This window comes from Schistocerca piceifrons, chromosome 4 (assembly GCF_021461385.2).
Source record: "Schistocerca piceifrons isolate TAMUIC-IGC-003096 chromosome 4, iqSchPice1.1, whole genome shotgun sequence".
Taxonomy (NCBI): Eukaryota; Metazoa; Arthropoda; class Insecta; order Orthoptera; family Acrididae; genus Schistocerca; species Schistocerca piceifrons.
Window position 1 is genome coordinate 474,412,990 of NC_060141.1, and position 15,923 is coordinate 474,428,912.

The following is a 15,923-nucleotide window of genomic DNA, read 5'->3' on the forward strand; positions in this document are numbered from 1 at the left end:
CGGCACACGTAACTTGATATCAGAGAAACAGAAAATCCTAAGCCTACGGCACAGTAATAATGGATTCCATTGGCCTGCACAAGTTTTACAAGCTCCTACATTTGCAACAGTTGTTTAAAGTGGCGCCCATATCGCCAATGCAGGCATGAAATAGTCGAACAAAGTTCTGTCGTACCTGTTCTAATACCGCTGATGTCGTTTGAACAGAATCACAGCCAGCGAATCTTCTTGCCAGGAGATCCTCTTCAGTCTCGACAAGCGTCTCGTACACAAAAGTTATCACGTGACCCCACAAGGAGAAATGAAATTGGGTAGGATCGGTTGGACGTGTTGGCGATGAAACAGGACCTACTCTGCCTATCCACTTTTCGGGAAACGTCTGAACCAGCAGTTTACGAACCCTCAGTCCAATGTGAGGTGGGGCTTCATAGTGTTTGAACCACAACTGTGTTCCAAGAACCCCGTTAGTACCCTTGAATCTTAGCAGTAACAGTACTGATACTTGTATCTTCCACTGTGTCAGAAAGATTTCCACCTAGAACTTTTGACGCGGTCGTTTCCGGACCAGATTCCCTCACCTCAAATTAATGGATTTTCACTCCGTCATCATCCTTGACAATCTGTAACATCGTTTCAGAATAACGCAGTATAAGGAAATAAAAAATAGATTTGTTTCTTCTGACGATGCTCAGTTACTGTTGCTGAGCAGTTTCTATTTTATGTTTTTTTGTGAGTATGCATTTGACAACTCTATGGCGATTACATCACATATTGAAGAAGAAAATTTAGCTTAAAAACAAACACCGTCTCCATTAAATACATAAACTCTTTTGATATGGTAGATAGGGATCATTTATGGAGCACAATGAAAAAGAATAGATACCCCAAACACGCGAGTCAAATTATCCAAGAAAGTATGGAAAGACAAAAGTTATTTAGATGGGGTATAAGTTGACAGAATAAATTCTAATTAATCAAATAGTATGCTAAGATTGCAGCCTCTCTCCATCGCTCTTCTGTATACATATGGACTGAATTATTAGGAACTGAAACGAATATCTGCGCCTTGAAATGTAACTGAATAACAATATGTACATAAATATTATACTTTTTGCAGATGTCCAGTTCATACTATTGGAAGATGACGATAATTTTCTGAAATATTGTATATGGCGAATATCATCTGTAAAAGTTATAATTTTCAGATGTCTAGCACAAAAACAAAAGGTACTGCAAGGCAAGGAAAATAGCCGATTAGAGCTAAGGAGGTAATTGGCGATCAACCAATAGAACAAGTTTCAAGTTTCACTTATCTTGGTTGTGATTTATCTTTTAACATTGACGACGAAGGGAAGAAAAAGCTTCATCGATTTTGATGTGTGTGGAACAATTCGACCAACAATGAAGGTGAGAGAAGTGATTTAATTGAAATTTTATGACTATGTCAATGCCAACGTTGTATGGAAGCGTGTTGTGTGTGAATAAAACAGATTAGTTACAAAAATTCAGGCGGTTCAGTGAAAGGAAATAAGTTACTCATTTTATTTAATCATTTATTGCTTATGTAGCACTATCAAATTAGTACCCTAAGGCCCTCTCTTACATCTGACTGGAACAACACATACAAAAAAATTAACATAACATGGTTAATAAAAATAATAATTAGCAATAATAATAATAATAGTAATAGTAACAGTAATAATAATGACAGAAAATGGAGGCAATGAGAATGATATTGATTAGTTATTGGTAGCAACCTAAATTCTCTTTAGAAGAGAAAAAAACGCAATGAAGAGGTAAGGCAGTGATTAAATATATTTTTATTGAGTGACAGAATTTCCAGAAACAAGATGAATTGGCAAGACTACATTTTTAGAATGGAAAACAGCAGAATTCCGATGCTTGCCCTTGGGCATTATCCTATCGTAAGAAGAGATGCTGGTCGCCCTGTGAAGAGATGTCGAAAAACCAAGGTGGGAGCACCCTAAAAGCCCAATGCTGAAAATGGAAATAACTAAGTAGCAGAAAATGTGCTCTAATTTATCGACTCGTTTCGTATAGTGAAGAACAATCGGGATCTGACATCAAATCCAAGTACTCCAAATCCAGGGATAAATTTTCTGGCAGATTAAGGCTGTGTCCCAGATAAGGATTTGAAGCCGGGACCTTGTCTTTTGGTGGCAAAACTTCAACCGTCTTTGCTATTTAGGAACTTCATACAATAAGTACAGGCAGTGTGAGACGTGTCTGAATAGCGCCAGTGCCTACGAAAGGCGATATCCTGTGTTTATGTCGAGCTCCTATACACACTTTCGACCTGCTAGATTCATTGTCGAATTAATATGTAAACATGTATTATTTATTTCGGTTTTTTGACATATTCCACAGCCAGAAGAATCTGCTATCAGTGGCTTCATGGAACGAAAGATGTATCCAACGTAATCTAATTAATCGATTTGCTTGCACTTAGGAGGTGGGTGAATATTTTAAAATACGTCACAACTCTCGGCCCATAAACGGTGTATAGTCGACAATGTACATACTGGGACTTGTGCAAAAAAAGAAGAAATGGGTTAGAACAACGAAGTATTTAAAATATTTCTAGCAGGGAACATGAAATAACGACACAGAACAATAGCTGTCTTAATTAACAGATCGTTCGTTGTGGTAACATCATATGCCCACCGAGATCAAAGATAAGGAAGTTAGACGCCCATATACAGGTATGCACAGTGACAGAAGTGTACTGAAGAAATGTGGATCTGTGAAATGAAACTCAACGTTGGATCATACACCCCTCCGCTCACATACGTGAACGCACCATCAAACAAGCAATAGATCAAAAATATATTGACGAAAATGCTGAAACTCCTGAAAAATTACTGTGTACTAAACACTTAAATCGAAACGTCTCTCAAAGACTGATGCAGGCACTAAAGTTGTTATCTGGATGGAAAATATTCTTGCAAACAATTACGAAAAATTCTAGTAGGAGTCTGCTTCCTTTACCACCATTCTGTGGTAGTCACTATCAACGCGAATGTTGATTAATAGTTACGATTGAGAAAAATGCAAATTACAAAAATATTCCTTTAAAAGTGATGAGAAGAATGAATAAAATAGAAAAGGAAATATTGATATCTGTAGAGGAGTACGTATATCACAACACTTCAGCGCCAGTGCTGGATTTTTTGTTCTTTGACCTTTAGCTTCAGTAAAATACGAGCACGCCACCGTAAGACCTGCTATTTGGGTAGCAGAGTCATGTTAAAGAAAAACCTGAGCCGGATCTTCGTGTAAATAAGTGCAGTCTTACATCACGAGACAGCCATGTTGGAAAGGTAGACGCCACTTACCTTTCTCTCTATGCGTAAAAAAAAAGAAAAAAAACCAAGCACGTAATCCACAGTTACGTGCGTTCGGCTTAAAGATATAGTGTAAGGATGCAAGAAACAACTGAATCGCAGAAAGGCAATTCTGCGTTTATATCTTAAACTGACGTTGAGAAAAAAGACAATACAGAAGAAGTTATCTCTGATTGAAGGCTTCGTTTCTTACCTTAAGGAGAAAATAGCACTTTTTTACACATCACACTGCAAACACAGTAACACAATAGATACGAGTCCAGTAATTTAGTCAGGCACTTGAACTTATATTTAGAATGTAAACGCTATTGTAAATAGATAACGTGGAAAGCTTTCACTTTCCCTTGGGAAACGCATACAGAGTAGACATCGCAAAATTATAACGTTTTACTGTGTTTTATTCTGCAACAAAATTCAGGAAATATCTTTCCTTTATTGAGATAAGCGTTAAAGAAACCTCGGTGAAACTACAGTATACTCTTGCCGAAATAACCAGTATCGATATTAAGCTTAACGCTAACTCGCTCCAGTGGAATAGATAAAAACTACCAGAAATTATTCTCAAAAATAGCAGATGAGGCGACAAACCGCAATGCTTGGATGTGCTAGCGCATCGCCTTTAAAAATTCGTCGCTAAAGCTATCATGTCTCGGTTACTAGATACCCGATACTGGGTGAAATGGGCGTTATAGAAATAATTCGAGAATAACCTCCGGAATAAACAGGAAACCACAGAAGTTCATATCGACTTCTTCCCTGAATGCGTATGTTTGAATTGATTTTCGTTGCAAGTTGACGTTGAAATGGACGAAACCATGTTCAGCTAAAATGGTTCCACGTTCATGTGAGGAAGGTGGTGAGGTGGTGTTCACGTACACCTAGCAAGTGCCTAAGGGCGATAGGCAGCATGCTATTATGTTAAGCTTTCAGTCTACACCTGGTTGGCTTCGTATCTTGTTGTCGTACCATCCAGGTGTTACAATTCGCAATAGCATGTCAGTCTATGTAAATTAGAAAGCTTGTGTTACGTCAGGAGCTGGATAAGAGTGCACCAAACGCAGTTTATGTTGTACCAAATATGAAGGGACGTCATAAATTAAGTTACATAGTCACCGGGTCTCCGTGAACAACGATCGAAACGGTGGTGGTGGTAATAAGCACTGCTGATGTCATCGGTCCCTAGGCTTACACACTACTTAAACTAACTTATGCTAAGAATGATAAACACACCCATGTCCGAGGGAGGACTCGAACCTCCGACGGGGAAAGCCACGTGAACTGTGACATGACGCCTCGGACAGCGCGGTAACCCCGCGCGGCGAGAAGACGGAAATAGCTTGTTGTGAGATCTGGAATTCCTGATCAACAACATCCATCTGTGTACTGTCTTGGTCAAGTCTGGCAGCATTTCACCACCACTTGTCACGATACTGCATTTTATCCATGTACCGCCAGAATTTCACAAGGAATCTGTGTGCAATTTAGACGTTTTGCCCACAAGAGTCGTACTGTCCTGCCTCCTTCAACTTTGAAGAACGTTTCCAATTGCCACGCCATTTCAGCCACACATTGCGACGCATTGCTGTCCGTGCCGCGGCAGAACAGCCTCTGCCGGAAATCCGGAACACGTACAGTATTTTCTTCAGACAATGTGCTCTCTTGTTGCTTACTGGTCTTAGCGTGTGAAGACATATGAAGTCTCCAAGTACTATTTGCGTAATGATTGACGAAATAAATAAAACTGAATTAGGTGCTCGAGGAAATGCATATTTTTTCATGATGGTGACTCATAATGCAATATGAAAGACAGATGGAAAAACTCTAGCTCTAAGGGAAGAACTACATATTAAAATTTTTGCTTATTGGTGAAGCTTCAAACGGCATTAGCTTGAGGTTTCGAGTTTAGACTTTTTCGGCGAATCTCGATGAAGTTTCGGGTTATCAGCCAGGTCAAGGCGTCGTTCTGCGGCCGTAGATTCGGCTTTTTCTTAATCTGAATTTTTCATTGTGTTATTTAGGGGCTATAATTGCTAAGATTTTATTCATAACAATATCTGTTTTAAGTTGAAAATCCTGAGGGCTATAACATCTACCAATCTATATACATGGTATCCCATATTCTGTAGACGGCGGAGATTATTTCAAAATAACGAACCAACGGCCGGAGATGAATCACGTGGTATGAGGTTTTCAATGAGCAACAGATGTGAGGAACGGGTATGTTAACTACTTATGATTCGGAACATACAAGTAGTCACCACATCAACACTCGTGACAATGTCTTGGCAAACAGTACAGTCATCTGTAATATGTTCACGCTGATCACGAATATTTGCAGTTAGTGACTAACTGTCTGTTTCTCTAACAGCAGCCTATGTGCTTTATTTTTCTTTTGTACAGCCTTTTCTATCGCTTCATTGCAAATCTTAAGTCGCTTTTTCCGATTTTTTTTTTTTTTTTTTTTTTTTTTTACCCAGTACCTCTTCAGTAACATGTAGTATAATTTCTAAGTAGAATGCTTTTTCACAACGACCAGGTAATCGTACAAGACAGTGAAGACAAATTACAGATAGCGGTACATGGATTAAGCAGTATAAGACTAAATTACCATCTAAAGATATCAATAACAAAACAATGGTATTTTTACAGAAGTGTCCTGTAAGGACTGAGATAGTCATCAAGAAAGTAATAGAACAGGTGTTCCATCTTCAGTATCTAGAATGTGAGATAACGATCGAAGAAGAAAGAGACGCAAATAAGACCATTAACACTTATCGACATGATAAAAACATTGAAGGGTAAAGCTAGAAAAGAAACTCAAATGAATTTCTATAGTCATGGCACAACCCACTGTACTATATGGAGCAGAAAGTTAGACATTGTGTCCGTCACTTTGCGCTATTACTGTAAGTTCTTTTTATCAATAAAGAGCTGAATAAACTGACGCACAAAAATTAAGGACGAAAGCGTCACTGCAAAATGAGAAGGCTCCATGAAACTTGTACAATGCATAGAAAGAACTGTTACAGTATAGTACAGAAAGTAACTCAAGGAAATGTGCGATGAGACGAACACAACTGACACATTTATTCAAAGAAAATAATTGCATTGAAGTCACTGCAAGTCAAGACGGTCCCCTGGACATTACAAAAGATGGGACATGGATCCTAATAGGGCGCGTTACCACTACGGATGGCAACACACGCAACGTTCTACCATGCTGGCCACAAGGTTCCTGAGGTGTTCTCGTGATCGGGAGTTCCGCTCCTCCACCAGTGACGTTTACAAATACTGGATGGTCGCTGGCGCGTGTGGACGTACTACAACGGACTCCCCAACGCATCCCACAAGTCGCGAGAGCGGGTAGGCCATTCTATTCGCTGAATATACTCTCGTTCCAAGAGCTCATCCACCTGCACAGTTCTATGCGGTCGCACATAGTCAACAACAAAAATGAAGTAAGGGCCGAACGCACCCCTGAAAAGACGGAAATGTCGAAGGAAAACAGATGACCGGTGAGCGTACCGTGTTCAAAGACTTGGAGTTCAGTACGCCCATGCAACATGATACCTCTCCACACCATAACACCTGGACCGCCAAATCGACTATGTTCGACAACATTCCCGTGTGCACTGTGTGTTCCCATCTATCGCCACATAAGGGTACCAAATTGCGTTGGGGAGGCGTATTGCAATACGTCCACGTGCACCAACAATAATCCAGCAGTTGTCCATCACGTTGATGGAGGAATGGACTACCCTCCCACAAGTACTCCTTATCAACTTTGTGGCCAGCATGAGCACGTTGCAGAGTGTGACGTCCCCTCTTCCCTTTTTGTTGTCGCTGTTGATGTTGAGCCGCTACTGCTACAACTCGGTCGGTGGAATGGAGACGCGACGCGCAGTGATGTTTGTCCCCGTCGGGTAACGTGGAACAGCATCTGAAAGTCTCTAAAGAAAATTGTTCCTCGCGTAATGTATGAAAGTCCGTTTGCGAGTCCGTACAGTCTTATCAGCGATGCGAACTGCTGGTTTTAAGCGTCTGTTATGCTTTTATGACGATTTGCTATGCCCGGTTAGTTATTTATTGCAGTATTGAGTGAATCATTCATCACCGGCGTCGTTTCACACCACTGAAGCGAGGAAAAATTCATTTGCCGTTCAGTATCAGTAGTTGTTACGTTGCTAGGAAGAATTGTTCACTACGGCACGACGCAAATCCAGAGATAATCTATAATGCTATCTTGCTTTCGTGCGTCGTGATATTTTTTCGGCAAAACGCTCCTTTCAATGCTCAATGTTCATCAAGTCACTCTTTCAACTGAATTGTTCACAGTTAATTAGTTTTGATCATCAACTATCACACAGTTCAATTAAGGATGGAGAAAACACGTGAGATTTGCATTACTGACGAACAATTTTATTGTTCCTTCTTAGCAATTAGTTTATAATCATCATACCACGCGCACACCGATGGATCAGATCAATTACGATTCTTTTCAATTCGGGTATCGTGACAATTACGACAACTTTTACAATCGGCGTATTTGTATTATCTTCGTGTGGTCCTATTAATGTTTGCCACTCCAGGATAATCACGTATTGCAGTCTTCGATACTATGTCCATTCTCCGTTGTAACTGTTCACTTTGATGAAGGTTGAGTCCAACAATAATATCTCCAGTAATTAAAGTTCATTAACTCGTCGTACACTATCAGAATATCACTTCAGTTCAACTTCTCAAGTCAGACTAACTGAGAACAAAGTCCGTGCATCTCTATCACACAATATTACTTTTTATTTTTAGAAGAAACAATCTGGTAGCGTTCCGTTTGTAGTACTATAACAAACGGTGCTCTCTCTGGACTTGATGGTAAGCTCTCCTGCGAACCCTGCAGAACTAGCATTCCTGAAAGAAAGGTTCGCAGGAGAGCTTCTGTAAAGTTTGGAAGGTAGGAGACGAGGTACTGGCAGAAGTAAAGCCGTGATTACCGGACGTGAGTCGTGCTTCGGTAGCTCAGTTGGTAGAGCACTTGCCCGCGAAAGGCAAAGGTCCCGAGTTCGAGTCTCGGTCGGGCACACAGTTTTAATCTGCCAGGAAGTTTCATCATTTTATGTTCCAGCCCAACCACAAGCGTCGGCACGAAGATGAAGAACGCAAGAGCAGAGAGGGCTGTGGGACGACGTCAGCCAATAGCACGCTGACTAGGACGTCACCACGACAGGAGCGGTCTCAACAAGAAGAGACTATAAGCACCGCTCCTGCCAGCCTCAGTGGCACATTAGAGACGGACACTAGCCGAGGCACAAGCAGAGAGGCTTGGAAGAGCAGTGATATTGACGATAGCAGTGACTTTTGAGCGAGTGTGAATGACTTGCATGGGCATTGTATATAGTAAAGGACACTAACTGTTTGAATGTCGCCAGTCGCTTGCGACACGTTCTTGTAAGCCAAAGTTAAGTATCGTCAATCTTCTTTATTGTAATAAAAAACTGTTAATGTGATTTGCTTGAATTGCTTTATAGTTACACGAGAAAGCAGCATCCTTTAGGCACACTATAAGAGACGAGTGGGCAGGACCCCACATTTTATGTGCACAGTAATGTTGGTAATCTTTGCCTGATAATAAAGACAGGACTACAGCTTTAGAAAAGTGTGTAATATATAAATTACTTGTAATTGTGGCAGATTCTATGTAGATCAATTACTTAGCCACATGCCCCATTTTCCTTTATTTCAGTTACTATGACTTCTCTCATTGCGTTAAAAAATTGTATAATCATAGCTGCTTCACTCACCTGCTTAACGTCACTATTATCTCTTATCTGTTTGTAATTTAGGAACTATTAAAGACAAGTTTGTTTTGTTTAGGCACATCTTTGGACTATGTCACCGAAATTCATTGTTAAATTATTTTCTACTATGAACAACTTCTGTAATTTGTCTACAGTTCGCTAGTTGCTGTGTCACGTATTTTATCTTTGTCAAATAATCTTACACCGCATTTAGATTGAAATAATCCCCCTTGTTTTATTCCTAATTCTAGCATTAGCATTTTTCATCTCTGTAAATAGAGCTACTCTGTAGATACACTAGTTTAAAGTCTTTGCTACAACAAAATTTCACTGCACCACGTAGTTATCATCGTACCTGAAAATGGCGTAACACCCGAAAACTAGTTTGTGCAACAAATAATAAATATTGCAGAATATTTCACCAGTGTTGTGTGTGTTCGCCGGCCGGGGTGGCCGAGCGGATCTAGGCGCTACTGTCTGGAACCGCGCGACCGCTACGGTCGCAGGTTCCAATCCTGTCGGGGGCATGGATGTGTGTGATGTCCTTAGGTTAGTCAGGTTTAAGTAGTTCTAAGTTCTAGAGGACTGATGACATCAGAAGTTAACTCCCATAGTGCTCAGAGCCATTGAACATTTTTTTTTGCGTGTGTTCCACTCGTAATGTATTAAATTTTCTACCAATAAACGACAGAACAGTAAGTCAGTGCAAATGTGTGATTCCTACTCGTCTTCTTGCTTATTTCTTCCTGTTACATTTTGTACTATACTGCAGCAGTATAGTCCAGCAGTACTGCAAGGCATCCGCATTTTCCGGGTCTTACATGAGCTTCATAATTACGATACAGAATAAAATCCCCAAAAAATTAACTCTATATTGTTAACAAGATGCGATTGTAATAATCTTATGTACCGAATAACAAAACAGTGCCTACCCTTATAACGACAGGGGGATACATAAATGAGATAAAGTGAACGCGGTTTGGAGACGGACTTTGAATGTGGCTAATGGCATTGGCAAACCACAATTAACAATTACAAAAGAAGGTCCAGCTGCAGTGCAGAAAGAAATAAGGCGAGAACATTATAATACCTTTTTAAATAATCACAGCCGAGACTATGGGTAAGTGGCTAGACAGCATTAACAAGGCTAGCAGCGACGCGGCAAGAAAAATAAAAATTCGCTTATAACGAAGAAGCGGTTGGCTGAAGCCATACTGTGTGACATACAAGAGACATGGTGGGGAGAGTCACGTCATATAAAAGCATTTTTGAGAACTAAATGAACAGAGCTCTCTTGTCTCGCAGCGGGCCACACCTATGTGTGGAAAAATAGCGAAGACGTTGAGACCTTTACGTCTGCGAAGTGAGGGCGGTAAGCTTCACGTATTGTGGCGACAGATGTAAAGTGGTAGTTCCTATTCCTGCGGAAATTTTCGTGGGCAGAACATTGTGCACGTCGCTCCATCCCTTAGCGAGTGTGCAATAGCCATTATTTTGACTAGAGAAAATTTAACACTCTACTGAACACCGTAGAGACTGAGTGATTCAGTCAAGGCCAGAGCAGGGAATTAGCGTTTCAGATCCAGTATGGAGACAACACCGCCACAGTTCCCGATTGGTAACGTACCAACGTGCATTAGGCGACATTAAATGTTGAGTTTGCTCACTCCAACCTGCATATGCTTCGAATATATAATTTCAAGAGTTGAATACTAACCTACCCTCTATTGAGTACATGACAGTTTGATTAGTTTCAAAGATAAAGTTTCATTTTCTGCCAACTTAGTCCATTGAACAGCTATGACAATGTAGATGTAAATATCACTGATGAAGATTTAATTGTTTTGCTAGTTATAACATTCTCATATATACCGATAAAGGTTTAATAACCACACATTCAATGTCTAATTGTTAATTATTTTGTTGAGAGTTGAAAGTAATTGTACTTGCTTGTTATGTATCACTTGAACCCTGAAAGCAGTGATAAATTAAATGTAGAATGAAAAAGGGAGAGGTTGTGTTGTCATTTTAGAAAAAATCCCAAACTGTCATTTATATCAATTTGCGCATTCTTGTTATGTCACAGCAGAATTTCTAATTAATTTGAGACGATCCGCACCTAACATTAGCGGTATTACAGGGCCAAAATTAATAGCTATGTAAAATGTCTGTTTACCACCCTGGGCTTGTGAAGGCATTAAGATACGTTATCCACGCGTGCGCGATCACGAAATAGCTTTATCCACCAGCACTTCACAAAAATGAATACACGTTGCAGTATGGTCCAAGTTTCATCGAGTGTTACTTGGCAGTGACACACCATGTAGAAGTTACTTTCCTACGTAAGTTGTGTTCATCACTGAATTTAGTTTCGAGCATTAGGATCCCATCTCAAAGCGCTAAGTATATGAACCTTAGCCAAATGTATAATTTTGACCGTAAAGGTTCGAGACATCCTGTACGCTGGAATTCAGACAGGTGAGAATGGTTCTTTTTAGTTGTTTGCTAAGCGCACAGTAGGCAGCCTGTGGGAATACTCACCGCTGCATTCTTCATCGTCCGTCTCGGGGTGTCCCGGCTTACAGAGACACACGCGGCCTGTCGAACTGTTGCTCTCTGTGTTGTTGGGTGTCGTGCACTCCCCGAAAGGCAGGCACTCCCTGTCCTCAGAACACGCCCAGCGCAGGCCTGCAAAAGGAGGCAGCAGTCTCAAATGTAGGTCAGCGCCACATCGAAGACGTTCTCGTGTTAATGTTCATTTTGTTTGATTGTTGCTCCTTTACTTTTGATTTCTCCGTTTATGCAAACCACATAGGCAAACCACATAGGCGATTCACATGTTTATCATTCTAATTTGTGTCAGTTGTATGTAGGCTGTTTAGCTTTTTATGTTGGTAACACCACGTAGCGCTCTGTATGAAAATCACTGACTGTGCTGTGTGCAGTCTGTGTATGATTTGCATTGTTGGAATATTTACTATTGTAGTGTTGGGCAGCTGGATGTGAACAGCGGCCGGCCGAAGTGGCCGTGCGGTTAAAGGCGCTGCAGTCGGGAACCGCAAGACCGCTACGGTCGCAGGTTCGAATCCTGCCTCGGGCATGGATGTTTGTGATGTCCTTAGGTTAGTTAGGTTTAACTAGTTCTAAGTTCTAGGGGACTAATGACCTCAGCAATTGAGTCCGATAGTGCTCAGAGCCATTTGAACCATTTTTGTGAACAGCGCGTAGCGTTGCGTAGTTGGAGGTGAGCCGCCAGCAGTGGTGGATGTGGGAAGAGAGATGGCGGAGTTTTGAGAGCGGACGAGCTGGACATGTGTCCGTCAGAAAAACGAAATTTGTAAGACTGGATGTCATGAACTGATATATATACTATAACTTTTGAACACTTTTAAGGTAAATACATTGTTTGTTCTCTATCAAAATCTTTTATTTGCTAAGTAGCCTATCAGTGGTTAGTGCCTTCAGTAGTTAGAATCTTTTATTTAGCTGGCAGTATTGGCGCTCGCTGTATTGCAGCAGTTCGAGTAACGAAGATTTTTGTGATGTAAGTGATTCCTGAAAGATATAGGTTATTGTTAGTCACGGTCATTCTTTTGTAGGGATTATTGAAAGTCAGATTGCGTTGCGCTAAAAATATTGTGTGTCAGTTTAGTGTTGATCAGAATAAGTAAAGAGAGAAATGTCTGAGTATGTTCAATTTTGCTCAGCTGTTTGAAAATCAAATAACGTAAGAGGTTTACCAGCACAGTAATTCATAAATTTTTCTAAGGGGAAGTTTCAAAGTTTGTCGTTCCTAAGCCATCTTTACGATGATGAATGAAAAGATACCCAGCTTAACTAAATCTAGCAAGTGATATCTTGAATAGGTAAATCAATACGTCTCTGGATGCTCGCTTAGAACAACGCTTTTGCACCCGCCCATAAGCAACGATAGCGTCCAGAGAACAGGCACGATGGACCCATCAACCTATGTGGATAAATCATTTCTAAAAACAAAATCAAGTAACATAGCTGAACACTAAGATCAAGGAATAACAAATAGGAAACAGAGAATCATCAACATCACAAAGACAGAAATCCCACACAGATAGAAGTACAAGACGAGAGAAAGACGGAAAAGTAAAAAAAAGCTGGTACACAAAGACATAAAATCATAAATAATTAACAATTCAATTCAAAAATATTTCCTAAAGGAAACGGAAAAACTATATTCTATTATCAGGCACACGTGAATTAAAATGCAACACACGTGATGAAAGAGATACAGGGAGAGGTTTCAATGCGTGCAGAAAATCAAATGACTTACTGATAATGCTGAAAGAAATCGAAAATTTACGTACTATTTTTCACACAAACAAATTTTATCGAGGCATTCTACTTACATGTAGCTCACAAATCGTAAGTCAGAAGAACATAAAACAACTAATTCGTCCGAAAAGTGATCACATTGAGAAATATTTCATGCTACTGTCTCGTGCCAAAGGAACATGTAGGAAAATGCACGAAAAGTTACTAGTGAATGAGGGTCGTAATTTAAAAACACCGTAGTTCCTACGGTTTGGAGTGGAACAATTATTGGTAGACCACAACATTATTGCACATGGGAGTGAATGGGCTTCTGTGGGCTTGTCGTGAGCCAATGTATAATCGGGGCAGATAGCCCTTCACGACTAGAGTTGCGCTCTAGGTGGTTTTGGTACACTACATAAATAGCGTAGTAAATGGTAAGATTACTGATAGCATCGCTAGAATTGGTAGGGACAGAAAAAGGAATGACGTAAGAGAGGAAAGGGGAGCCGATGACTTCCTTTTGTTTTTTGTGTTTAGCTGTTTGTTTTGCACAAAAATAGAACCACACATCATTCAGTGTTAGTCTATTGTCTATAGGTTACAGACTATACACTGTATTTTATAAGCAATAAAAATTAGTTGTTCGGGTAACGTTTGCGCTTTTCTGTAAGCAAAACAATTACTTTTGATGCAAGTATGGTCTACACGCACAAACATAAAAAAATTATTCTTGTTACCTTTTACTCAATAGGACGTTCTTCATCATGATAAAAGGCAAGAGCTTCCTGTTATTATGATAAATACAGAATTTTTTCTGAATAACAGGGAAAAAGTTTTATATAAATTCCACGAATTATTGTAGCGATGTTTGATGTATTTTTGTTTTGCGGTTTTTTTATTTCTCATTTTTGTTGAAGAAATTGCGCTTTCTAGCGCTACGTCATAAAACTGTATTGTTTTCTTTATTTTTACAATAGCATCGCTCTGTTGCACGTTACAGATCAACAGTTTTCGAATAAAACATAAATTAAACACTGAGAATTTCAGTTTTTCTATAAATATTGTTTATTCTTAAGTAACAGACAGAGGGATAACTACGCAGAACAAAAATGTTCCGTTACTTACCCGGCCCTTTAAATATTCACACTCGGTTTGTAGGCGGTTCATAGCTTCCAGTATTTAGGGGAATTTAGTGACTGGTCGTATGCGTAACGAAAGCGATCGTTATGAAGTAGCGGCCGAGTGGAATGCAACACGTCTAACGTTTAGGTATCACGGATACGAAATTAACTGATCGAAGCTGCTACCAAAAGTTCCGTAGTCCACGCTTGCTTATGGTAGTCTCCGTAACCTACCGTAGCTTTACAACTCTCTGCACAACTAATCTGAAAGCACTGACAGTGCAATGTGTTCTTTTTTAGTCACCACTGTACGCCTTTACTGCTAACGTCGCCACGTGTTTCGACTAACGGCCAAGTGCAGTAGTATCATGGAGTAAAACTTGGCGAGTGTCGTCTACTGAATACGGCGTACTTATCCCTGCACATATCCCACACTTGCCGACGTGATCCAAAAAGTTTCTCCAATGGTAAGGTGTTCCAGCCCACGCGGTTGACTGCTTATTCCAGCCACAGTCGTTTTCAGAAGTCCGTTCCTCTAAACAAACAACTTATACATTAGTTATTGACTAAATCGTAATGCAAACAAAAAAAAAGAAGCGTACATTTTGTCCTCAAATTATTTGTACCACATGTCTGCTGGTGTCTTTACCTATGCATCGAAAAGTCACCTGTACAGTACAAACTAAACTCATGCTCATAAATTAAAGATAGTGCTGATACATGGTGAAACAACGCTCTGATGGGCGGTTTGCGGGTTTAAATCACCTCGGGATATGACCATGCGTTGCATTTGACCTGCAGTCGTCGCACGGTGGCGCTGGCAGCAGTCCTCATACGCAGAGGTGTGCATGTCATAGTACGGTGCAGCGAGTAAGTGTGCAGACGTTTCCAGTCGTGCTAATGGTGACTATGTGTTGAAAATGGCTCAAAGAACACATATTGATGACGTTATGAGGGGGCGACTGGAGGCTAGTCAAACACAGCAGGTCGTAGCACGGGCCCTCCGTGTGCCACAAAGTGTGATCTTATGGTTATGGCAACGATTCCAGCAGACAGGAAAAGTGTCCAGGAGCTACAGTATGGGACGTCCACACTGTACAACACCACAAGAAGACGGCCACGGAGTACTGCAGGTAGCCTTGCTCGGGACTTTACTGCAGCCCCTGGAATAGTTGGCTCCAGTCTACAGACGACTGAACAGACATGGTTTATTCGCCCGGAGACCTGAGAGGTACATTCCACTGACCCCTGGTCACAGGAGAGCCCGAAAAGCCTGGTGTCAAGAACACAGTACATGGTTCTAGGCGCTACAGTCTGGAACCTTCGAATCCTGCCTCGGGAATGGATGTGTG

At 40.6% G+C, this 15,923-nt stretch overlaps 1 protein-coding gene across 1 annotated transcript in view; it reads right to left on the reverse strand.

Annotated features, from left to right (window-relative positions):
* LOC124795374 overlaps positions 1-15,923 on the reverse strand; it is a 94,732-nt gene that overhangs the window by 23,534 nt on the left and 55,275 nt on the right. The window contains exon 3 of the mRNA XM_047259382.1: positions 11,702-11,848. Coding sequence (XP_047115338.1) covers positions 11,702-11,848 — 147 coding nt within the window. The remainder of the gene's footprint in view (positions 1-11,701; positions 11,849-15,923) is intronic.